At 43.1% G+C, this 26,543-nt stretch overlaps 1 protein-coding gene across 2 annotated transcripts in view; it reads right to left on the bottom strand.

The window, feature by feature from the left end:
• Positions 1 to 24,254, bottom strand: part of KPNA6 (karyopherin subunit alpha 6) — a 51,691-nt gene extending 27,437 nt beyond the window's left edge. The window contains exon 1 of one of the 2 annotated variants that reach the window (XM_067725260.1): positions 24,083 to 24,254. In XM_067725260.1, coding sequence (XP_067581361.1) covers positions 24,083 to 24,086 — 4 coding nt within the window. In that variant the 5' untranslated portion in view covers positions 24,087 to 24,254. Of the gene's footprint in view, positions 1 to 17,342; positions 17,371 to 24,082 lie in introns of those variants that run through there. The other variant, XM_067725259.1, reaches the window with a different exon arrangement.
• Positions 24,255 to 26,543: the final 2,289 nt, after the last annotated feature.

Genomic DNA, 26,543 nt, shown 5'->3' with positions numbered 1-26,543 from the left:
CAGAGGGCTCTCTTCCTTCAAGAAGAGCTGACAGTGAAGCTGGAAGGAGAACCAAGCTGTATTTCTTTAGTCACCATGGTGACAAGAAACTATCACAAATATGTGCTTATGAATTCACTGGAGAAGCCAAGCAGGAGGTTAGACTGGAAGGAGGAACATTTGCAGAAGCACATCTGGAATCAGCAACCAAAGGAATGCTGGACGCTCATTCAGGGACTATCAGGCAGAGGGGCTTTTTTCATCATGCTCTCCCTTACTTGCTGAGCCCAGATCAAGAAATCCACAATACAAATATATCAATACCTTTTCAAGCATCTGACTGTCTCAGGTAGCCTTTGAGTTTTCTTAGTCAAGGAACTCTCTCAAAGTGAATAGTTCCCTTAAATTGTACCTCTCATTTCTAGGAAATAACTGGCTAATGTTGCCATGCATTTTCTAAGCTTTGAGAACCAAGGAACTAGCAATAAAAATACAAAATAAGTACAGACCCTGTTACGGCCTGAATTGTACTCCATCCCCCACCAATTCATATGTTGAAGTCTTAAACCCTAATACCCCAAAATGTGACTGTATTTGGAGACAGCATCTTTAAAAAGGTGATTACAGTTAAATGAGGATACTGGAGTAAGGCGTAATCCAATATGACGAGTGCCCATATAAGAGAAGATTAAGATACAGATGCACTTAGAGGGACAACACCATTTGAACACGAAAACTGCCATTTGTAAACCAAAGAGAGAGGTCTCAGAAGAAGCCAACCCTGCTAACATCTTGATCCTGGATTTCTAGCCTCCAGAACTATGAGAGAATAAATTTTTGTTGTTTAAGCCACCCAGTCTTGTTATGCAGTCTTAGCAAATTAATACAGGCCCTAATTGATAGATGAATAACCTGTGTCTCAAGTCACACACTAAGCGAATAGCCAGATTACTGCAGTATTCCATTTAATCAATGGTATGTTTAAAATTTTAAGATTCATAAAATTTAAAAAATTATGCAAATTTTCTTAGAAAAATGGCATACTACATAAAGCCAGCTTTCCTGTGTATGGGATGGGAATGATATTACGACAGCTGCTGGCTCTAGGTCTTTGCAAACCAAAGTCTTACATTCATGGTCTGTATTTAACACTATGAAGCAGTCAGTCAGCCTTTTAAAATTATTTCTCAGGGGAATCCCCTGGCAGTCCAGTGGTTAGGACTCCACACTTTCACTGCCAAGTGCCCAGGTTCAATCCCTGGTCCGGGAACTAAGATCCCACAAGCCACACGGTGTGGCAAATAAATAAACAAATAAACAAATTCTCTTGTCCTGGTGCTAAACTGAGTGGGGGCTCCTCTTTGCAGAGGGCAAGTTTCTAATAAAATGTACCTCCCCAGGCACAGAAAATGAGCTAAACTTAATGCCTCTTCCTTCAGGAATGTAAGAAACCTGATTCCTCCCAGAGTGAAATGGCTTTTTTCAGCCGGCCTCTCTTACTTCTCACTAGGAATTCTCTACCAAATGTGCATCAGTGTAAGATTCGTGAGTTAAAACATTGGCCACATGCCAGTTAATTAAAAAGGAAGAGCTAAGAGTGTACTGGGATATAGAAACTCTCTCTAGATATAATCTCCAATCTTTACAACAATCCTAAGAATCCACTTTACAGACGAGAAAAATAAGACTCAGAGATTAAGTGACAAGCCAGGAAGCTAATAGTCAACCCTGATCTAGTTGGTCCCAAACTCCAGGTTCTTTTCATTTCCTGAAAAGGGAAGCAATTGGTAACAGCAAATCCATCTATATATGTGCTGCCAAAGGGAGCACAACAGCAAATCCATCAGAATTCTGGGTTGGGGACTGCTCTGTTACCAATAAACGAATCTGCTCCCATTCCAGAATTTCAGTTAACCACAAACTCAAATGCCTTAAAAGGTAAAGAGGTTATTTATTTTTTTTTTTTGGCTGTGGTTCACTGCTTGTGGGATCCTAGTTCCCCGACCAGGGATTGAACCCAGGCCAGGGGAGTGAAAGCGCTGGGTCCTAACCACTGGACCACCAGGGAATTCCCAAGAAGTTAATGATTTTTTTTTTGCGGTACGCGGGCCTCTCACTCTTGTGGCCTCTCCCGTTGCGGAGCACAGGCTCCGGACGCGCAGGCTCAGCGGCCATGGCTCACGGGCCTAGCCGCTCTGCGGCATGTGGGATTTTCCCGGACCGGGGCACGAACCCGTGTCCCCTGCATCGGCAGGCAGACTCTCAACCACTGCACCACCGGGGAAGCCCAGCTAATGATTTTTAACGGGACAGTTATAATAGGACAACAGGGATTGGGCTCACACTCAATTTTCATAACACTGTGCCAGCCAAACAAAATTTAATTTTAACAAGGGCTAGGGTGAAATCAGCTGTTAAACAGCCCTTGGTTTGAGGACAATTAAATAATTACATAAACCCCAGCACCATGCTTCTCTTTTTAAAAAATGTTTTCTTACACAAGATCTAGCTGACCTCTACAACATCCAATGAGAAAGATTAGTCAATTAGGAGCATATCCACTTAACAGCTAGGGAACCAGGTTCAGAGGTACTGTGACTTGCACAAGATCATTTAGCTATCAAGTTGTGAAGCTGGGACTGAGATCTAGACCCTGTAATTCCATAGGCCTTCTCTTTTCATCCAACCTCAGAGAACAACTTCTTTTCATTCTCTGATAAGACACATAATTCTATTCAATTTGGCTACTGGGCTCCTGCCCTTAGACTAGGTTCTATCCATCTTGATCTATTTACTCACAGTCATTTTTTTTTTTTTTTTTTTTTTTTTTTTTTTTTTTTTTTTTTTTTTTTTTAGTGGTACGCGGGCCTCTCACTGTTGTGGCCTCTCCCGTTGCAGAGCGCAGGCTCAGCGGCCATGGCTCACGGGCCCAGCCGCTCCGCGGCATGTGGGATCTTCCCGGACCGGGGCGCGAACCCGTGTCCCCTGCATCGGCAGGCGGACTCTCAACCACTGCGCCACCAGGGAAGCCCCCCTCACAGTCATTTTAACTTAAGAATTACTAGGGCTTCCCTGGTGGCGCAGTGGTTGAGAGTCCGCCTGCCGATGCAGGGGACGCGGGTTCGTGCCCTGGTCCGGGAAGATCCCACATGCTGCGGAGCGACTAGGCCTGTGAGCCATGGCTGCTGAGCCTGCGCGTCCGGAGCCTGTGCTCCGCAATGGGAGAGGCCACAAGAGTGAGAGGCCCGCATACCGCAAAAAAAAAAAAAAAAAAAGGAATTACTGACCACTGACTAATTTTCATTAAATTTTTATCTTGTTAAAAAAAATGAAATAACATAAAAAAACCAAACAGTTACTGGCAATCAATTTTCTAATTAGTGCATAAGAACCGGGAGCAACTGAAAATTAGTACTGGGACTTCCCTGGTGGTCCAGTGGTAAAGAATCTGCCTTGCAATGCGAAGGACTTGGGTTCGATCCCTGGTCAGGGAACTACGATCGCACACACCGCAGGGCAACTAAGCCCGCGCGCCACACCACTGAGCTCGTGCACCTCAACTAGAGCCCGCGTGCTGCAAACTACAGAGCCCAGGCCCTCTGGAGCCTGCGTGCCACAACTAGAGAGAGAAAACCCGCACGCTGCAACTAGAGAGAAGCCCGTGCACTGCAACGAAGAGCCCACGAGCCGCAACGAAAGATCCCGCATGCCTCAACGAAGATCCCGCATGCCACAACTAAGACCTGACGCAGCCAAAAATAAATAAATCAATAAATAATTAATAAATCTTAAAAAAAAAAAACTAGTACCAAAGACGTTTGCCTAAGAGATTCCCCCCTCCACCCACCATATCTGACTTTTTAGGAATTCAACCTCATAATACAGGTTTTTCTTTTGCAGTGAGTTCTCTCCCTAGACCACAAATCCAACCAACCACAAAACTGAAGTATATCTGACCCTTTGTGAACACCTATACCATCAGAATTAATTAAATCAAACTTCCTCCAAAGTGGATGAAACCAGCTATGATGCTCGGATTGGAAGGGTAGGAAGATAACACACAATACACAAGTGACAGATACAGAGACTAATAAATGCAATCATTTTCAAAGATGTTCTTCTAAAACTTACATGGCTGAGTTTCTTATCAAAGATGACAACAAAGACCGGGTTAAATTTTGCCTGTCTTCTTGCTGGTCTACCTGGTAGATAATTGCTGTGAATGTATACAAAGTTGATGGCAAAATTTTGGTACATTTAAAAATTTTTTAAATTGAGGTATAGTTGATATACAATATTATGAAAGTTTCAGGTATACAACAGATTTGACACTACTGATTTATAACTTTGTTAGCTAAAATCAGCAATGTAGGACTAGTTCTAGGAATCTCACCACCTACCAATTCTTTGTACTGAGAATCAGCCAGACACTAATCTTTTCATTGACTACCTGACTCCCCAAGCTACTGCCCTATTTTTCTGTTCTAATGAATAGGAAAACTATTTTTTCGGCAGAAAAATAGTTTTTTTAATTAAAGAGGACTACCTGCCCTCTTTATTATGAATTATTTAAACACTTAAAGTTACAAATGTCATGACTTGGCACTGCACCCTAATTACTTTAGTAATTGTCTCATAATAACGACCTTCTTATATAAATACAATACCATTTCAAACCTAAGAAAATTAACGAAACATCTATTATCTAGTCCATATGCAAATTTCCTTACTTCAAAATGGCTTTTATAGCTAGTTTTTTCGCCCAAATCAGAATCTAGTCGAGTTTCAGCCCTGTATTTAGCCTTCTATTTAACATTTTATTATGAAAAATGTCAAATATATACAAAAGTAGACAGAATAGTAAATAAAATGAAACTCAATGCAACAATCATTCAGATTCAATAATCAACTAGCTGCCATTCATCTATGCTTCCATCTATTCACAGACCCTGTATCATTTAAGGAAATTCCTGGCATATCATTCCAACAACATATATTTCAGTATGTAACTCCAAACAATAAAAACGGTTTTTAAAATTACATAATTATTCCAACATTTGGTCACTTTTTTTTTTTTTTTTTTTTTTGCTGTACACGGGCCTCTCACTGTTGTGGCCTCTCCCATTGCGGAGCACAGGCTCGGGACGCACAGGCTCAGCGGCCATGGCTCACGGGCCCAGCCGCTCCGCGGCATGTGGGATCTTCCCAGACCGGGGCACGAACCCGTGTCCCCTGCATAAGCAGGCGGACTCTCAACCACTGTGCAACCAGGGAAGCCCCATTTGGTCACTTTTAATCTACAATGTCCCTGTCCTCCTTTCCCCCAACCCTTTTATTTACTTGTGATATTGACTCTCTGAAGAATGCCTTAATGTCTTAAAGAATGCCCCACATTCTAGTTTTGTGCCATTAATTTATACCCCTATCCTGTGTGTTTCCTGCAAAATGGAAGTTGGGTCTAGAGGCTATAACAGATTCAGGTTAAAAATACACTTTGGCAAGAATACATATAGGTGATGTTCTTTGCTTCATACTACATCACATCAGGAGGCATCTAATGGCAGGTTGCCCAGATGATATTAAATTTGATGGTAATCAGATCTCTCTTCTTGAAAGTCATCTATGTACCCTAAGTCTCCATTCACATAAAATTAATGTGACATGTTTCTTGACTACTACACATTTTATGTGTAAGATATAATAACATAATGAAATAACCAACTTTAAAAAATAGGCATTGCCAATATTGTTGAATCTCTGTGTGCTCTGTTTCACTCTAACTCTTCAAATCTGACTTCCATTCCTTCTGCTCCAAAGAAACTGCTTTTATCAAGGTCACCGATAACCTCCACATTGCCTTATCTAATGGATAGAAATTTCTGTCCTCTTCTTAACCCCTCAATAGTAGTTACTAATCCCTTCTCTCGAAACACTCAGTTTTCTTGGCACCACTGCCAACCTCATCCAATCTTCTCAGTCTCTCTTGATGGCTCCTCTTCCCTATATCTACATATTGGTTTCTATCTTCACTCTCTCGAGGTGATTTCATCCATTCCCGTAACTCCCAAATTTATGTCCCCAGCCCAGTCCTTTCTCTTGAGTTCCGAACTCATATATTCAACTACCTATGGAAATCTTCACTTTCGTATCCAAAACTAACTTAATTTCTTACACCCTCCCCCCACCCCCCCGCCCCAGCAATACCAAGAGCAACAGCATTTACAAGTTACTTAATCCAAATCCTAGGTTAAAAAAAACCATCATCCTTGACTCCTTCCCTTCTCACACTTTTCTGATCTAACCTACTGACAAATCCTGAATGTATCTTGAATGTATTTACCTCTCTCTCACCCCATACAAGTCACTATCATCTCTTGCCTGGTTACTACGACAACCCACCCCCAACCCATCACCACACAACAAAATCAGAGCATAGCACTGCTCCCATGTAGAAGTAAAATCTTCTTCACAATTTAAGGCGCTGCCTATATCTTCATCTCATCTCATTCAACTTTTTACCCTCAGTCATCATATGCTCCTGTCACAATGGCTCTCTCAGTATTTGGAAACTATCAAACTGTTTCCGGATACAGTCTTCACATTTCCTGTTTTCTTTCTGTCCACAATGCTCTTCCCTAGCTCTTAGAATTGCTAATTCTTAACTTAAGAATTACTAGGGCTTCCCTGTCACACTAACCCAAAGTAAGCTACTCCATTTTTGTCAGAACAGGTTTTATTTCCTTCGTTACACTATGTACAATCTGTATCTGTTCTCCTGTGTAAGTTCTACAAAAACTTCTGTTGTATCCCCAGCATCTATGATATATACAAATATTTGCTGACTGAATCACTGTTCAAATATCTAGTCAATACTTACCGAGCACCTACACTGTCCCAGACACAAGGTGTAGCTGTAACAGTTGCTTAACAAGTGTTTGCCAGTAAGTGTAGGGTAAGGGAAGAAATGTACAGCAAAGGAATCTTCCTTGTGACTGGAGTGGAGCAGAACTTCCAAAAGCAGATTTTAGAAAGATTTCTTCCCAGAAACCCAGAAAGCACAGGTTTCCTCCAGAATTGGTATGAAAAGTGAATAGAGATGCTCTGTTGTAAGGACACACACACACACACACACACACACACACAAATAAACAACTTAAAAAAAAAAAAGACTGCAGGACACAAATGGCTCAGAAAAAGACATTTTAGACAGCTACACCAGTGACCTTGTCAGTATTCATTCTATTTGACTTTCTAATTTGTCACTGATGATCACTTCTGCCTTCTTGAAACTCCACCCATGATTCTGAAGGCACCACCCTCTCCCAGTTCTCTCACCTTTCTAACCACTCCTTCTCAGGGTTTATACTGTGTTCCTCTCCCAACACCAATCTCTCAATGTCAGTGTGTATCAAAATTCTACTTTTGGTCCTCAGCAGAAGCAGCCCCCTTTCCCAAGTGACCTCCCTTAGCTTCAACCTCCACTTTTACACTAAGTACCAAATCTCTGTTGTCACAACCTTTGCCTGTGTGTATTTCCAAATGCATACTGGCTATCTCCACCTCACTTTCTCTCTCCTTAAACCAGTTTCTTCTCCTAGGTTCCCTAGTTAGGAGTTAATGCCATTACCATTCATCTGGTCTTAGAGTCAGCCATGAACTTTCTATTCCCCAAAGACAACAGGCTGGCAAACTGATCTTCACCTGTACCAAAGATTCTCTCCTTAACCTCCTTAACCAAACTCTATCCAGGCTCCTCTGAGCCCTTTCTCAACTAGGTTCAACCTTGGTCCATCAAGATTTGAACAAAAAACACTAACATAGTTTCTAACAGCTCAAGGTCACATCACTAGATGACCCTAGCCCCCCTTAAAGTGCCTGCCTGAGAGAATCTCAAGGCTGCCAAATGAATTTACTGTTTCAGCCAACACCTGAATATAGGGTTCCTGTTTCCCAGGTTCTGTGGGAGGGTAGGAGACTACCTTCAATAAGCCCCAGTAGCAAACCCAGTTGGGTCTCATGTGGACCACCTCCCCCTTCCTTGCATTTTGTAATTTTTCATTTCCCTGACTTTACTGAGCTCTCTCTCACCCCCACCTCCATTCCCTCATCCTTCCTTTAAAACACCCAGTTACCTCTGCACAAAGTTGAAATCAGTTCACACTTTTCCCTATTACAATGGTATATTACTGATTAAAATCTGTCCTTATCACTTTGGTGTCCAACTTTATCTGTGTTTATCTTTGTTTACCTGTTACTACAAACTGGTTCCCACTGACAACCTCCAATGGCCATGTTTTAGTTCACAACTCATCACCTCACTTCTAGATCATTAACTCTTTGAGAGCAAGAATGTGTAGCACAGTGCGCAGCACACACATGCTCTCAAATGTTCTATTCAACATTTTTAAACTTCAGTTTTCCAAAAGATCTGAAGTGGTTTACAATAAATTCAACAAAATAAAAATACCAAACCCAAAAATCTGGAAAAGGAATATACACATATGCATAGAAAATGGGGAAAGATGAATGCAGATCAGCAGAACCCAAGAGTCATTTAATTATTGAAACTGACTTGCATTTTGACATGTCAGCTACCTGTCAGCCAAAATAAAGCAATATGATTGAGCTCTTACATAATTCTCAATATCCATGATGGTGTCCTTTGAAGCACAAAAGTTTTAAATTTTCACTAAGTCCAATTTATCTTTTTTGGGGGGGTGGGAGACTGCTTGTGCTTTCAGTGTCATGTCTAAGAAACTGTTGTCTAATCCAAGGTCATGATGATTTACTCCTGTTTTCTTAAATGGGTTTTATAGTTTTAGCTCTTTACATTTAAGTTTCTGATCTAAGTTAATTTATTTTATTTTATTTTTACTGTTTTATTTAATTTATTTTTTGGTTGTACCGCGCGGCATGCAGAACTTCCCCAACCAGGGATCGAACCCACACCCCCTGCAGTGGAAGCAAGGAGTCTTAACCACTGGACCACCAGGGAAGGCCCTAAGTTAATTTTTATATATGATGTAAGGCAGGAGTCCAACTTCATTTTTCTGCATATGCATACTTATTCTTTTTAGGCAATATATATATCAATAGTACATTAGGATAATCAAAATAAACCAGTGATTCACACAAGTCCTTTCTTAATGAATTTAACATTAATTGAGATGCCTTCAAAGTTTTTATGATAGAACCAATCTACTAAACTAACAAACTCCTGTGATATATAAGTTCCTTTCCTGTGTCAAGTTACTTATTTCCATGTCCTGCTAGGACACCTCCATCAGGCACCAAGGCAGGCAAGGATCATGATGCTCCTGCCAAAAAAATCACACATCTGTGTCCTTGCTGCTAGATGTGAAAAGAAGCAGTCTTCTCAAGTCCAGTCCAGAATGCTTTCCAAAGTCTCTGACCGTGGTAGAAAGTTTTCATCTACTAAATCCAGACTAAAAGCCTTTTGAAAGCTCTTTCAAAAATGCCAAAGTCACGGGCTTCCCTGGTGGCGCAATGGTTGAGAGTCCGCCTGCCGATGCAGGGGACACGGGTTCGTACCCCGGTCTGGGAAGATCCCACATGCCGCGGAGCGGCTAGGCCCGTGAGCCATGGCCGCTGGGCCTGCGCGTCCAGAGCCTGTGCTCCGCAACGGGAGAGGCCACAACAGTGAGAGGCCCGCATACAGCAAAAAAAAAAAAAAAAAATGCCAAAGTCAGGGACTTCCCTGGTGGTCCAGTGGTTAAGACTCCACACTCCCAAAGCAGGGGGCACTGGTTTGATCCCTGGTTGGGGAACTAAGATCCTGCATGCCACAGGGTGCAGCCTAAAAAAACCAAAACAAAACAAAAATGCCAAAGTCAATCTCTAATCTCTGCAGAGGGTATGTTCCCAGGGAAAATTCAAATTTGATTGGTAATGATTTAGAAACAATTTGCTTAGCTTTTAAGTCTAAGCTCATACAGAATCCCCATTTTATTTATTTTTTATAAATTCTTTTTGTAAATATTCATTTGTTTATGGCTGCACTGGGTCTTTGTTGCTGCACGTGGGCTTTCTCTAGTTGCGGTGAGTGGGGGCTACTCTTCATTGCGGTGCACGGACTTCTCACTGCGGTGGCTTCTCTTAGTTGCAGAGCACAGGTTCTAGGCACGTGGGCTCAGTCGTTGTGGCGCACGGGCTTAAATGCTCTGCAGCATGGGGGATCTTCCCGGACCAGGGCCCGAACCCGTGTCCCCTGCACTGGCAGGCGGACTCTTAACTACTGCACCACCAGGGAAGTCCCTAGAACGCCCATTTTAGAGGTGAGAAAACTGATGCATAACTTGCAGAAGGACCCAGCTACTAAGTGGAAGACTCTAATCCAGATCTTTGAAGACTCTAATCCAGATCCTTCTGACTAAAGCCAAAGCTCTCTCTATTACATATACTCTGCTCAACAGCATACTAGCCACAGGGGTCTCCTTTGTTATTTCTTGGAAGAAGTGTGTCAATGTTTCTTCTTGGATTCTACCACCCTAACCACTGCCTGACTCAATCTGTCAATGACATGTGGTCCAGTTCTTGCCAAGAATAGGGAATACAGGGCTTCCCTGGTGGCGCGGTGGTTGAGAGTCCGTCTGCCGATGCAGGGGACATGGGTTCGTGCCCCGGTCCGGGAAGATCCCACATGCCACGGAGCAGCTGGGCCCGTGAGCCATGGCCGCTGAGCCTGCGCGTCCGGAGCCTGTGCTCCGCAACGGAGAGGCCACAGCAGTGAGAGGCCCGCGTACCACAAAAAAAAAAAAAAAAAAAAAGAATAGGGAATACAAATATCAGAAGATACCAACACAGGGACTTCCCTGGTGATACAGTGGATAAGACTCTGTACTCCCAATGCAGGGGGCCTGAGTTCGATCCCTGGTCGGGGAACTATATCCCGCATGCTGCAACTAAGAGTCCGCATGCTGCAACTAAGATCCCGCGTGCCGCAACTATGACCAGGCACAGCCTAAATGAATGAATGAATGAATGAATGAATAAAAAGGTATCAACACAGATATGAATGGAAGTAGAATTTTGTAGGGACTGGCAGTGGTTAGGTAGTCATTTGAAGGCTATTTGCCACTTCAAAGGAAAACCAAAAACAACCATTTGAGTTAATCCTCCCTGTTCTGGTGTAGGGTTTGAAAATCTTTTTAAAAAGTTTAACATTGGGGGCTTCCCTGGTGGCGCAGTGGTTGAGAGTCCACCTGCCGATGCAGGGGACGCGGGTTCGTGCCCCGGTCCGGGAAGATCCCACATGCCGCGGAGCGGCTGGGCCCATGAGCCATGGCCGCTGAGCCTGCGCGTCCGGAGCCTGTGCTCTGCAACGGGAGAGGCCACAGCAGTGAGAGACCTGCATACCGCAAAAAAAAAAAAAAAAAAAAAAAAAAAGAGTTTAACATTGGGACTTCCCTGGTGGCGCAGTGGTTAAGAATCCGCCTGCCAATGCAGGGGACACGGATTCAATCCCACATGTCGCAGAGCAACTAAGCCCGTGTGCCAAGACTCCTGAGCCTGCGCTCTAGAGTCCGCGAGCCACAACTACTGAGCCCGCATGCCACAACTACTGAAGCCCACGCGCCTAGAGTCTGTGCTCTGCAACAAGAGAAGCCAGCGCAATGAAGAGTAGCCCCCACTCGCTGCAACTAGAGAAAGCCCGTGCGCAACAACGAAGACCCAACACAGCCAGAAATAAATAAATAAATAAATTTTTAAAGAAAGAAAAGAAATACTTAGGCTGAGTGAAGGCACTGTGCTGGATAGAATATCAACAGGCACACCTGAATAGTGTGGTATTAGTGAAAGGAGCTACAAAGCCAGACAATCTGATTTCTGGTCTGCTACTTAACAAGTGTACAGCCTTGAGTGTCACTTATCTGTATCTCAATTTTGTTACCCTTGCCCTGTCTACCTCAGAGTTACAGTGAAGATCAAATGAGAATACACATGAAAGCACTTTGTAAATAGTAAAATGCTGTGCTAGTAAGGTAGAATTAGGTTTGGTAATAGTTTTTCAAACTTCTGGAATTTCTCTCAGAGCTTTTTATGACCAAGAAATACTGCAAACAAGGAAACAGTATGGAACAGTTCTGACGGCATGAGGTTCTCAGGGTGTTTGTTATCTGTAAGCCTGTCAGAACTGTCAATAACCAAGACAATGGGAGAGACTTCTCTATGGACAACTGGATTAGTCCATAATGGGGCCATAATAAGGCTCCTCATATTCTGGCAGATCCTCACAAGAATGGGCTGAAGAATGATCACTCCAGGAAACAAAGCTGAATCTATAAATCAGGAGGTCTGGCTAAAAGATCATGTGGGAAAAACAATCTTCTGTACACACAACTATATATTCAAAGCTCAAGGCCTAAGTGAAGCATGACACACTGAGATACTGCATCAACCAGATAGCTGATAGTCCAACTTCTCTAATCCTAATTCTCTCCTAGGATTTACTAGTCCTTTTGGCCCTTGAATCTATATATAAATGCAATGCTCAGACCTAGGAATGGGGAAGTAAGGGGTGGTGAGAGACATAGGAGAGGCCCAGGATAGCTACAGTCCAATTTCTCCAAAAGAAAAATTCCAAACATCCCTTGTAGACTGTGCAGAATCTGGAGGCTCTTACCTTCCTAGCGACACCCCATTGCCACTATCACTAGGTGCTACAAGGAACTAAAATGAATTACTTAAAGTAGGAAAACCAAAGCGCTTACCTTCCATTTCAGTCAATGCAAAAACATTCACTGAATATCTCCCAAGCACTCACACTGCTCAAGGAATCAAGGTGAAAAGAGAAATCCAAATGGTTATCTCCAAACTGACTCAAATAGACAAGTGATTTATTATTCATTTAATAAAATGTATGTGCCAGGCACTGTGCAGAAGCTTCTGCCTTCAGGAAGCTTTACAACCTAGTTTAGTCTCACAGCATCAAGAACAAAAAACAGGGCTTTCCTGGTGGCGCAGTGGTTGAGAGTCATCCTGCCGATGCAGGGGACACGGGTTCGTGCTCCGGTTTAGGAAGATCCCACATGCCACACGGAGCGGCTGGGCTTGTGAGCCATGGCCACTAAGCCTGCGCGTCCGGAGCCTGTGCTCCGCAACGGGAGAGGCCACAACAGTGAGAGGCCCGCGTACTGCAAAAAAAAAAAAAAAAAAAAAAAAAAGAACAAAAAACATAATGAATCTAAGTGTGCAGTGATGTCAGAGAGTGGAAGTGAGAACTATTTTTACTGTGTGGTGAGTTCTGAAGTGGTCTTTGAAGGCTAGATGGTTAATATTTCTAAAGGTAATGGCGTAGGGAGGGACAGCAGTTTACCAGGAGCAAAGATTTAGAGATCAGAAAGCCCACGGTTGGTTTGAGGGACAAGATCAGTTTGGTTAGAGAGGTATAAATACAAAGGCCCACAAGCAAAATGTCTTTGGGATGTAACAGTGAACTGCTGGCCCCTATTCTGCAGCACTCCGCCCCTCCATCCCCAGTCTTCAGACAAGGAGGGTTCTGCATGGCCTGTAGGTGCATTACACAAATCTCTCTGACTGGCTCTTCATTTCAACCTTTGGTAATAGGAGAAAGGGTTTTTCTAACAGCCCTTGTAACAAAATAAAAGCAGGATTTCTCTAACCTGTACATATTAATTCAAAAAGGAGGAGCTAGATTTGGGATGCAATCTTCTGAGGAGCCCAGGACAATATGGGGAAGAAGAGCCAGACTGAGAGGCCACACAAAGGGAACCCTCTCTGTCCTCATTAGACATGCTATGGACAGACACTCAGTGCTGCCCCTCAAACCTTGTCAGCTCCTTCCAATATGATGTAGTGAGAAAGAGCACTGATTTGAGAGTCAGGTGAGCTGGTTCCAATCCCAACTGAATAACCATGGGCAAATTACCCACTATTTTGAGTCTCTGCTTCCATTACCTATAAAATGAGAATAATAAACTTTATAGCCCAGTATGATTGATGAGGTAACGTGAAAGTGTCTAGGGTCTAAATGCTGAATCAATGGTATTTCCTTTTTCTTCTCAGCCCTACTTTGAAAGGCTTCAATTCCCCATGAGGGCAATTTCCCAGAAGTCAGAGTCAAAGAGGACGACTATATTTTCTTGCTCTCCATTAGCAGGTGGTTTTTCCTCTTCCATTCTCCTAACACTGTAGCTCCCTTCTCTTAACCTTTATCCTTCTATTCCATCTTCATTCCCTCCAAAGCTAGGCTGTAAGAACCAATAAGCCAGAGTTTTTTGTTTTGTTTTGTTTTTTTAGGCCACGCCGTGTGGCATGCAGGATCCTGGTTCCCCAAACAGGGATCAAACCTGTGCCCCCTGCAGTGGAAACATGGAGTCTTAATCACTGGACCGCCAGGGAAGTCCCAAGCCAGAGTTTTCAGAAAGGGCCTATTCTCTACCATTTACCTCACCCCAAGATAAGCAATTCTAACCACGTCTCATTACAATTATTGCTTCTTTGGAAGATTTAAAAGCTGATGACTTTCAAATCTACATCTGCAGTGCATATCTAATACTCAAGGGGTTCCTTCTATCCATGTTCCATAAGCACCTCAAATGCTTAAAAAAAATTTCTTTTTAAGTCCTCATCTCCATAAACCTGCTCCTCATACATTCCTTATACATTTCATTATCCACAATCCCATATCTGGAATTCTGAAATCAAAAGAGCTCTGAAAATAAGAAGGTTTTTAGTATATATAACACAAAATACATTTAGCAACAAAACCTGAACAAAATTAACATGAGACTATTTATAGCCCTTATTAATCCCACTCAATTAATATTCAAATGATTTGCCTGAAAATATTAATATTATTTGACTATACAGGGCTCTATCCCAGACCCTGCTGGAGGTGTTATGCACTCAAAAGGGTGAAGCTGGTTCATGGGGGAGGGGGAGAACTTAGATATTACAATGGTATGTGGCCCTCCAAAGCTCAACCTTACAAATAAAGACTTATTCCCTAGTATCTAATTTTTCTTGCTGGATTTTCTTGAGTATTACATAAGCAGCATTGACACTCACTTCATAAAAGGCAGACAAAAAGTATGCAAGAACTATACTACAAAGCTATGGCAAACAGACAGCTATGACTGGGGGACTTTCTCTTGACTGATGGCTGAATCTTGAAGTCATATGACAAGAGGTGGCCTGAGCATGCCTGTTTTGCCCTGTGGATGTTATTTATGTTTGATCCTCAGTGCTTCTGTGTGTGACATGGGTTTTGATAATTAAATTAAAAATTTACATTTTATTATTTAATTCTACAAATTAAAATGTGTCCCAATTAATTATGCCAAGTGCTAAAAAGAAAAATGTTAACAATATCTGAACGACTATCTAGCAGCTAGTTAAAAGTTATTTTCTCATATCAGCAAAAGTTAAAAAGTTTACTAAAAATAATGTTAAGAAACTGATTTTTCTCTATTGTTTTGTTTTTGCTGGAAAATGAACAACTTTAAATGATTTTTAAAAATCTGATTACACTGTTTCTGTATTTATAAATACTAATTTGCATATGCAATTTGATACATTACAACTTATATAAGTAAATAAAAGTTACTCAGCAAATACAGCTATAAAACTTAGTTAAATGTAAATAGCTTTTTAACTTTTAACCTAAAAATCTTGTTTAGTCACTCTTAACCTTGCATTGAATAAAAAGCAAGCTTTATGCTTACTCATTTTATGTATAAAGCACAGACATACTTACTGTACGTAAAAAGATATAGAGTATATCTGCATGTTAAAATTTCATGGGAGGGATGCATTAGGGAAAAAAGATGTCTAAAAAGGCTTCTTAGGAAGGTGATAATGAATGGAAAGGTTGAGGAAACAATGATATAAGGGATTAGGGAACTGTACCAGTATCTTCTCAGCTTTTCAAGTCAGAAACTTGGGAGTCACCCTTGACAACTCTTTTCCCCTTATCCCCATATCCAATCACTAGTAATGGTCAGCTTTATTTCCTATTTCTGGACTGTCTCTGTCTCTTCTTCTCCATTCCTACTGCCATTACCCTAACTCAAATCTTCATGATCTCTTGCCTAGACTTTATAAGAGCCTCATTAACCTGTTCCTTTTCTCTTTATTCCAAACTTCTTGAAACAGTTTGTCTCTCCTCTCTTATTTCTTAGCCCACTCCAATCTGCTTCCATGCTATCAAAACTGTTTTCGTAAAAGACACTGATCAAGTGCAAAATGCTAAATTCAATAGACCTTTTCAGTCATTTTTCTCGTCCTCTTGGCAGCACTCAATCTTGATAGCCATATCCTTCTTGAAATACTCTTTTCCGTTGGTTTATGAGACATCAATCACTACTTGTTTTCTTCAAATTGTGGCTGCTGATCCCCTTCTTCCTGCACATTAAAGCTAATGAAACTTGAGGTTCTCTTTTCAGCCCATCTCCCATGATATACATTTTTCATAGGCACTATCAGTGATTCCCATGGTCTTAGTTACCATATATAAACAGATGATGAATCCTCTATCTCCATCCCCAGACCCCACGCTTGAGCCCCAGACTTCTCTATCCAGTTGTTTTTTGGACAGCTTCCCTTGGAGGTCACAGAGATACCTCAAAAGTGTCCAAATTTAAACTCAACTCAGTTAAAAGCATCACTATCCACTCTGCTGCTCAAGGCAAGAGGCCTAGGAGTCATGCTTAATTCCACCCTGCCCCAACCACTTTCAGCCTCCAGATGAAACCAATAACCAAGCCCTGCTAATTCAAATTCCTAAATCTTATTCTCCACTGTTACTACCTCAATCTCCATCAACATCTCTTGCTAGGACTACCACACTACTTAAGAACCAACTACTTCAAGAACCTCCTGGTTGGAATGTTATCGCAGTCTAATTCATTCTCCCCAGAGCAGTCAAGCAATATAAATAAATTAATTTGATCACGTCACTTCTGAGATTAAAACCTTTCAATGGCATTTCACTGTTATCAGGATAAGGTCCAAATATCATTCCCCCTATGCTACCAACCCACCTAGCCTACCAATCTTTTGCTTGTGAAATAATCATTTCACCCTGCCACTGACAACTATCCATAGATCAGCTCTCATTAGCTTAAAGGCCTTCCCTGATCCCCCTATGGCGGGGTGGACCCCCTTATTATATAAATCCATAGTAATGCGGACTGCTCCACTCAAAATATTTATCATTTTATAATGGTATGCGACACAAAATCAACTGGGACATAGGAAGAAAAACATACACATATGTTGTAACTAACACACATATATATGTATATAAATAACATATACAAATGTTACATATATATAAAAATAATATATACGAATGTTACATATATATAAGTAAAGCTTACCTTTATTATGCATTAGCCTATTAATACTGGCAACTTTTATCTGTTGGTCAGGTGGCCAAGTTTTCCTGAAGGAAGACTGGGAGTTATACCAATCAGGTGAAGACACTAGTTCATTCACATTTATCATACTGCATGACACTGTAGTTTGTGTGCCTAGTTAAGTGGATTTACAAGATAGCTACTTTTAACTAAATTAACATTCACAAAATAAATAAACAGCTTAGAGTCCTACCAAGAAACTGAATCGGGGCTTCCCTGGTGGTGCAGTGGTTAAGAATCCGCCTGCCAATGCAGGGACATGGGTTCGAGCCCTGGTCCAGGAAGATTCCACATGCCGTGGAGCAACTAAGCCTGTGCGCCACAAATACTGAGCCTGTGCTCTAGAGCCTGCGAGCCACGATTACTGAGCCCACATGCTGTAACTACTGAAGCCTGCGCACCTAGAGCCCGTGCTCCACAACAAGAGAAACCACTGCAATGAGAAGCCCGCGCACTGCAACAAGTAGTAGCCCCCACTCACTGCAACTAGAGAAAGCCCGCACACAGCCACGAAGACCCAACGCAACCAAAAATAAATAAATAAATTTAAAAAAAGAAAATGGGGCTTCCCTGGTGGCGCAGTGGTTAGGAGTCCGCTGCCAGTGCAGGGGACACGGGTTCGTGCCCGGGTCCGGGAAAATCCCACATGTCGCGGAGCGGCTAGGCCCGTGAGACATGGCCGCTGAGCCTGCGTGTCCGGAGCCTGTGCTCTGCAACGGGAGAGGCCACAACAGTGAGAGGCCCGCGTACCGCAAAAAAAAAAACAAAAACAAAAAAGAAAATGAATGGAAGATAATGTTAATAATGCAGGAAGAGGAACAAAGAAACAGCAGAGCTGATGTCTCTGGAAGTAAAAGCTCCTAAGTACCAGAATTTCACCTGCCACATCACAATAAAACAAAACAAAATAACATAATGACCAGCTAATCAGATCTAAGTCAGCCAAAGATTTAAAATTATCTAGAAGATTATTTAAAATATGGACTTACACTCTCTCATGCACCTTACTCTGAATGTATAATATGCTTAAAAATAATACTTACTGAATACACAATGCTATCATGATCAGCAAGACATTTAAAAACACTTGTCTTGGGCTTCCCTGGTGGCGCAGTGGTTAAGAGTCCATCTGTCAATGCAAGGGACACGGGTTCGAGCCCTGGTCCAGGAGGATCCCACATGCCGCAGAGCAATTGAGCCCGTGCACCACAACTACTGAGCCTGTACTCTTAGAGCTCGCGAGCCACAAATACTGAGCCCACGTGTCACAACTACTGAAGCCTGCGTGCCTAGAGCCCGTGCTCTGCAACAAGAGAGGCCACCACAATGAGAAGCCTGTGCACCTCAATGAAGAGTGGCCCCTGCTCGCCGCAACTAGAGAAAGCCCGCAAACAGCAACGAGGACCCAACACAGCCAAAAATAAATAAATAAAATAAATAAATTTAAAAACACTTGTCTTCATCCTTTTATAATAAATACGGTGTATATATTTTTTGGCCTTGCCTCACGGCTTGCGGGATCTTAGTTCCCCGACCAGGGATCGAACCCGGGCACCCTGCAATGGAAGCAGAGTCCTAACCACTGGACTGCCAAGGAATTCCCAAAATGTGTTTAGATTTTAAAAGTTAACTTGTAACATCTAAAAATTTTTAATCTGTTATGAAATCATATGAAAATTCAGATTTCCAACCTCAAGGGGGAGAGGGATTGTGGAAAGGGATGCGAAATTATGCAGTAAGGCAACACTAGACCTACATTCTGTCATGGCAACAACTGGCTGGACCTCATCAGATTGCATGGGACTCTAGTTGGCCCGCCAGTCTACATTTGGTTGATTTTACTCGATTACCCATTAGAATTTAAGCTCTAGGATTTCACTAAAAATATATATATATTTTTGTCTGTTTTGTTCACTGCTGTATTTCCAGGGCCTAGAACAGTAGCTGGCACACAGTAGGCATTCAGTAAACATTTGCTGAAATTAACAAATAACAGGTGCCTGCCTGCCTAATCCCTAAAAATGTTTCTGACAAGTATTCATAATATGTTTCTGCCTTCCCCTAAAAGACAAATTGATTTATCTTTTATATTTAGCACAGGGCCTGACACATACTAAGTACTTTATTTGCTCACTGTATGACTAATAGCAATTAGTTATCACTTACTGAGTACTCACTGTGTGCTAAACACCACGTTAAAACACTTTACAAGCATTAGCTCATTTAATCACCCTAACACTCCTATGAGGCAGATGCTATCACCCCTGTTTTAAGAGATGAGGAAAATCAATCTCTGGAGATTAAGCAATTGGTCAAAGCTCTAACTGTATTACAGAATGAAATAACTGTAACACAAGATAAAATATGAAAAGAGCTATAGGAAAGGCAAGAACAAAGTGCTACAGAATTCAGAAGGACAGTTCACTTCCAGTTTGGAAGGCATAACACACATATTTGGGAAAGGTCCCTGAGGGAGGTAGCATTTAAACTAAATCTTGTAAAAGGGCCAAGATTTTCATAGGAAAAGATGGGTGGGGAAGGGATTGCTTTTGTCACTTTCTCTACCAGGAAAGGTGAAGTACATACCAAGGAGGTAGTCTGAGTAGAATGTAGGATACGTGGATAAATATTAAATCGAACAAGACTAGTAAAGTCAATAGGAAGGCCTTGAATACCATACCCTATGGGTTATGATTTTATCCTGTAGACAAAAAGAAGTCCATGAAGGTTCCTAAACTAAGGAGAAGAGTGACAAGACCAGAAGGGTGTTTTAGCAACGTTGCTGCAGCAGAACTGGTCAGGGTGCGGAGGCTATATAGAACAGATTTAGAAGGCTCCTGAAGTAACAACACCTTTACAATTTACAATATTTTCTGACACCTAGTACTTCACTGACACTTCACTAACAACATTAATAAATAGTATTATCATATTTTCACATCAAGGAGCCTGAGACTTAGCAATTTTAAAGACCACAGAATTAAGTCTTTGTGGGACTATGCTGTGAGAATAACCAACACAAAACAATTTAGGGAAGACATCAGTAACAGGATCACAGTATCCAACAACTGCCAATATAGGAAGGGAAGAAAAGAGTAAGGAACCAAAAATAGGTAAGATTTCTATCTTATGCCCTAGTGTCTGGGCCAGTGGTCCCACCATTAACAAAAATGTAGGAAAGGTACACCAGGAAGGGGGAGTGAGTTTGATGCTTGTGGGACACAGTTTAGTAGCTCTCTAAGTTGCTGTTAGGAACTGTGGGGTGGGTGGGCAAGGCTGGAGGGAAACTAAGAAATGGGATAAATTACTTCCTGACCTGGAGGCATTATCAGAAAGGTTTTGTTACTTGCAGCAAACCAGAAGCAGCTTTTAGTATCCTAGAGCCCAGTGACAGGACAGTTCCAAAAACATCATGAAGAAATCAGATTCTTTCCGTCTTCTCGACCCTCACCCTTAGAACTGCCTGCTCTTATTTCTAAATTCTGCCTCATGATTCCAGCGTTGCTAATGGCAATTTCAGAGTCAGAAAAGGGATCTTTCCTTTCCAGAGGCAGAACACAGCCCTTAATAGCCTATATTTTGGTTAGAACCATACTACCTGAGTATTTCCTCTATTTACTAGCTGTGACTTTGCTTAAGTTACTGAACCTCTCTGTGCTTCAGTTTTCTCAACTAGAATGTGAGAATCTGAGAAATAAACGAATTAGTATTACAGTACTTAGTGCCTAGCACATAGCAAGTTCTATGTAAGTGTTCGCTATTATTATAGCTTTCCTATCTCTCCATCTCTTTGAAGCTCTCACACTTTGGTGATACCTGGGTTAAAATATAAAGTGGCAAAAAAACAACAGAATAAAACTTGGCAAATAAGGAACTCTTTTCAGAAGTCCTCCAGGCTTCCTTTCATATTCATTAGCCAAAATCTGCATCACATGCCCATACTTAAATCAATCACAGCCTAGGGAGATAGAATTACAATGATTGGTTTAGTTTATATCAATCAAGACCTACCCCCTGGGGCTGGGAAGGTGCTGCCAGATTCCTGGTTAGCAGGATGGCAGGAACAGCGATAAAAACGACCGGTGTCTGCCAAGACTTAGTCTTGAGAGGCTGCGGTCTCTGCTAGGGAGGGTTAGAAAAAGTAACTTCCAGAGCTGCAAGCCTCAACCCCACAGGGTTCCTAAGAGCAATGAAATCACTGCAAAGATCTGTTAAGGCTAGTGAAGTTTGGCACAGGAGAAATAGTATAGGATATAGGCCAGAGCTCGAGGAGCGTACTCTTGAGAGGCAGTGAAACACAGCAGGTTCTAGATTCATGGAGGTGTGACGCAGGCCATGTTAGCGTTCCCAGCCCTAGGGCCTAGATCACCAGCCTTGGACTTAATCACCTAATCTTCTCAAAGCCTGTTTACTCATTTATAAATGGGGATAACCCAAATTATCTCGGATTTGATGTTAGGATTAAATGTAAGGATGTATTTCACCCCGTAGTATAAGGATCAGAGAAAAAAACAAAAATAACCAACCCACACACAAAAACCCCACAAAACAAAAACCCCAATGGCCTGGTGTTCAGAAAGACAAGGTGCAAGGCGGGATGGGGGTGGCGGGGAGGTACCTGAAATGGAGTTGCAGAGAAGAGAGGAGGCTGCCTGACTCTAGACTAAAACTCCCCTTCAGGACCCTGGTCAGGTTCTGTTGCTCTATTGAAGAACTTTCATTTCAAAGTTTACCAGAAAAGGATTAAATTTAATCACACCTGAAGTCTTCTTAGAGGTTTATGTGCAGCAAAATGGGTAAGAATCTCACTTCTGGCTTTGCTGTAACTAACTGTGTTATGTTCTCTGAGGTAGTTTCCCCATCTATAAAAACTAAGTAAATCACTGTCAAATTTATTTCACTGGGCTTAATAAACTAAATATTAGCCCCTTCCCTTTGAGGCAGCAGTGTTCCTGAAATTGAAGGCCAATACAAAATCTATAACATAAAAGCCCCTAAAATTTTTCATTGATACATAAAGTTGCAGCTACAAGGACAGGCCTATCAGTCTTAATGGAGGATTCTGGAAACCAGAGTACTTAAAGGAAAGGAACAAACATTACTGAAAACATTATTGAAGGTGGAAAAGAATCTGTTCTGATATTTATAGAGCCCTTACTAGTCTCCAAACACTGTGGTATCTTATTTAATTCTCAAACACCTCGATAACCCTGCCCCCTCCCCTCTTTCTAGAGATGAGGAAAGGAAGGCTCAGAAAGGAAGAAAATAACATTTATCGTGGACTGTACTGGATGTTTTCCACATGCATCACTGCATCTGACATTTAAGTGACTTCTCTGGATGAGAGTTACGAAGTAGCAGGCAGGATTATAATGCCAGATCTGATTCTAAAGTCATTGCCCTGCAGCTCAAGGGAGTAATTTATGTTTCCTCAGGATCAGGTTTCTTACAAAACTCAATCCCAGAATCTCAAGCCCCACCCCCAACACACCCACAATAGTTGGGGTTAGCAATTCACTTTGCAGTTTTCCAGTTTCTTTCAGATTAAAGATTTCAAAGTGGGCCCACTAGCAAAAATACAAAACACCTTTACAACTCTGCCTAGGATTAAAAGCTTTCTTTCCCCCTTTTCCAGCCCAATCACTTGGGAGCCAGGCCATAAAGAACAACATCTATAAACTAGGGCTCTGGAGCGATCAACCTGGTTTAAGCCACTGACTGTGCGACCTTGGGTAAGTTACTTTACCTCCCTAAGCCTCAGTTTCCTTATCTGTAAAATAGGGATAATAGCAGTATCTATCTCAATAAATAGGTTGTGCATATTAAATAAAACGTGACATGTAAAGCAATCAGAGCAATGCCTGCATACGGGAAGAGCTTAGCAAATTTAATAGTTCTCATTGCTGGAGAAGAAGTACCACTGATGGTTCTGTCCCTAAGTCCAAAGACTTCGCCATCGTATTCTCTCTGAGCACAGGCCTTGCTACCTGGAGTCCCTTTAGAAAGAGCAACAGGTCGCTCCTTTTCTCCTAACCAGGGCCAGGCCCAGAAACCTAAAGCCCCCGACCTATACATGACTACGAGATCTTGGCACTGGTTTTCTATCACTACGAAGGCTGTCACTCTGAACCCAACCGAACCACCCCATTTCCGCCTCGGCTCGGTAAGTTCTCCCGGCCTTCAGCGGCCCAGGCTGCCTTCGGCATGGCTGCCCCTGGTTACAGGCCTGGAGCTGGCTCGCCTGGCGTCCCTTCGCCAAATAACTCTCTCTGCGACGTAGGGAGGGTTTCCCTGAGTTCAGGGCAACCAGTGAATCCAGTTAAGAGGCGCGTCGGTCAGACACACGCCGGAGAGGGCTGCCTTAAACGCCTCCCGGGCCTGCCACCGGGAGCCCGGCCCAGACCGGAGGGTCAGCCCCTTTCTAACCTCCGGGAACGCGTGGGGTCCGGCCCAGGGCCACCACGTGGGGGCTCCAGGAGTGGCAAGGTGTTTCCGAAACCAGCCCCCAAAGACTGCTCCCCGCTTGGGCCCTAACCTGGCCCCAAACTGGCCTGAGCGGCGCTCCCGGCCTGGCTTCTCCCCTCAACCCTATTTGGAGGAGCCTCAGACATCCTCTGCACACTGCAGACAGGCTCTCGCCAGACTCCAAGCCCCGACACTGCCTCAGACCGAGTCCCCAATTGCCTGGTTTCCTTACTCACCCATCGCGGCTCCGCTCGCTCTTACTTGGCGGCGGCAGCGGCGGCAGCTTCGGCGGCAGCTTCAGCGGCAGCTTCAGCAGACAATATGGCGGATCTGCAGGACGGCAGCCCGAAACGGACAAACAACTTAACAATCCCGGGAAGAAACGCGCTTTCGGCCCCACCGCCTAGTTCACAGCGACGACCGCATTTAAAGAGACCGCAGCTACTAAAGGCGGGGAATAAGGATGGAATATGAAAGGAGTGGGTGGAGAAAAACTGGGAGGGATACCTACTAAAGAAAGTTAAGTGTGCTTAGGATTTCTCAGCTTTTTCTGCTATTTCCTTTTTATAGTGAGGTCTCCTCCCGTAGAAACTTTTTCTTCCAGAAAGGTATTCCTTCCTTTTGTAGTTAAAACCACCCATAGACCCTGAGCCGGATATATGAATAAGGAGTCATCTGGAAAGGTGAAGTGACTTGCTCAAGGATATAGCGATAAGGAAATGAAGAAGTCTAGAGTAAACCCGATTACAATCTTATTGGGAGATACAAAGTGGAAAAATAATGAGACCGGTGCAGTGCTTTATAGTTGACAGAGCTATTTCATTTAGCCTTACTGCAATCTCTCTGAGGGCACAAGTCAGTTCTATAGTGTTCATCACTGATCTCCAGCACCTAGCACAGCATCTGGCACGTGGTATGTGTTCCATGAATAACTGTTGAATGAATAAACAAACGAATGAATAGATCTGTGTGAGTTACACAAAAAAAGGGATATGATCTCCCTTTTTAGACATGAGGAAATTGAGGCTCTGAGGTTCATACATCTTTTTTTTTTTTTAATATTTATTTATTTTGGCTGTGCCAGGTCCTTAATTGCGGCACGCGGGATCTTTAGTTGGGGCATGTGGGCTTCTTAGCTGCAGCATGTGGACTTCTTAGTTGCAGCATGCAAGATATAGTTCCCCGACCAGTGATCGAACCCACGTCCCCTGCATTGGAAGGCGGATTCTTAACTACTGGACCACCAAGGAAGTCCCGTTGTCGTGTGTCTTTTGAATCATGGAACTTATGGCTGGTGCACATTAGACCTCCCTTTTTGCATAATAGGATTCCGGTCCTTCTGTCCCCCACCTCAACACACAGAGGAAGGCTATGTCTTCAAGTCACTGGTCCCAAGAGGGAGCTATCTTTTGGAAGCCCAGGTCCTGTCATAACAAATTGCCACCTCTAGTTGTGGACCTGGCCCACCTAGGGAAACAACTCAAAAAGCCAATTCTAGGACTCAGGGTCAGGAAAGGGAGTGTTATCTTTCTCTTGCTACTGCCACTTCTCAAGGTCAGACCTCTTCATTCTCTGTTGGTCTATTTTACCTGCCTCCTCACTGGTGTGCCTCCAGGTTCTCCCATTTGCACCCATTATCTCTTTAAAAGCAGAGATCTTTTTTTTTTTTTTTTTCTTTTGCGGTACGCGGGCCTCTCACTGTTGTGGCCTCTCCAGTTGTGGAGCACAGGCTCTGGACGTGCAGGCTCAGCGGCCATGGCTCACGGGCCCAGCCGCTCCACAGCATGTGGGATCTTCCCGGATGGGGGCACGAACCCATGTCCCCTGCATCAACAGGCGGACTCTCAACCACTGCGCCACCAGGGAAGCCCAAAAGCAGAGATCTTATCATGTCCTCTGCTTAGTGATTTCCTACTAACGGCCTTAGGTAATGCCCAAACATTTCAATCTGACAGTTAGGCTGGTCCTTACTGGCTTCTTGCGCTACTCCCTGCCAGGCAACCCAGGCTCCATCCATATTTGGGGAACCATATTCCCCCAAATATGCTCCTATCTTCGTTTGTGCCTTTGCATATGCTCTTTCCTCTGCTTGGAACGCAATGCCCTCCCTTCCCCCTTGACTATGAGGTGAACTACTCACTTTCAAGACCGAATACAATTTTCACCTTCTTGAAAAAGCCTGTCTTTCCAGACAGAGTCAGACTATCTGTCCTTTCTGCTCCCCGGTGCCCTGGACACACATTTTCCTCAGCAATTGGCAATCTAGGTTGTTCACAAGGTGTCTCTCTCTCCTGGTTGTCTATGAAGGGACAGTATCTTCCTCATCTTTGTTTCTGTCCCAGTGCCTGGCACAATGCCTGCCTCCGCAGAGGTACCACAAACATTTGCTGCAGTGTCTGCCTCCTGTACACCACCATTGGAGCATCTGCATAACTTGTAGCCAAACAAGGGCTCAGGGGACACGGGCAGACTAGATGAATGGCTATGACCATGTCTCCTCTCCTGCCAGCCCCTGAGCCCTCCATCCTATGCTCCACAGGAGCCAGGTGGCCTTCCAAGCCGCTTTGTTTCCATTCAAGCCCTTGGCCTTGCTCACACACCCTCCCTAGCCTAGAGCCATGGGTCCTCCCTGATCCAGTCCCTGCAGACCTTTCCAGATCCAGCCCACCTCCCCGCAACTTTCCTTATCTTTCTTGC

This window comes from Pseudorca crassidens, chromosome 2, assembly GCF_039906515.1.
Source record: "Pseudorca crassidens isolate mPseCra1 chromosome 2, mPseCra1.hap1, whole genome shotgun sequence".
Lineage (NCBI taxonomy): Eukaryota > Metazoa > Chordata > Mammalia > Artiodactyla > Delphinidae > Pseudorca > Pseudorca crassidens.
The sequence above is the reverse complement of the archived record's forward strand: the minus strand, read 5'-3'. Positions and strand labels throughout refer to the sequence as shown.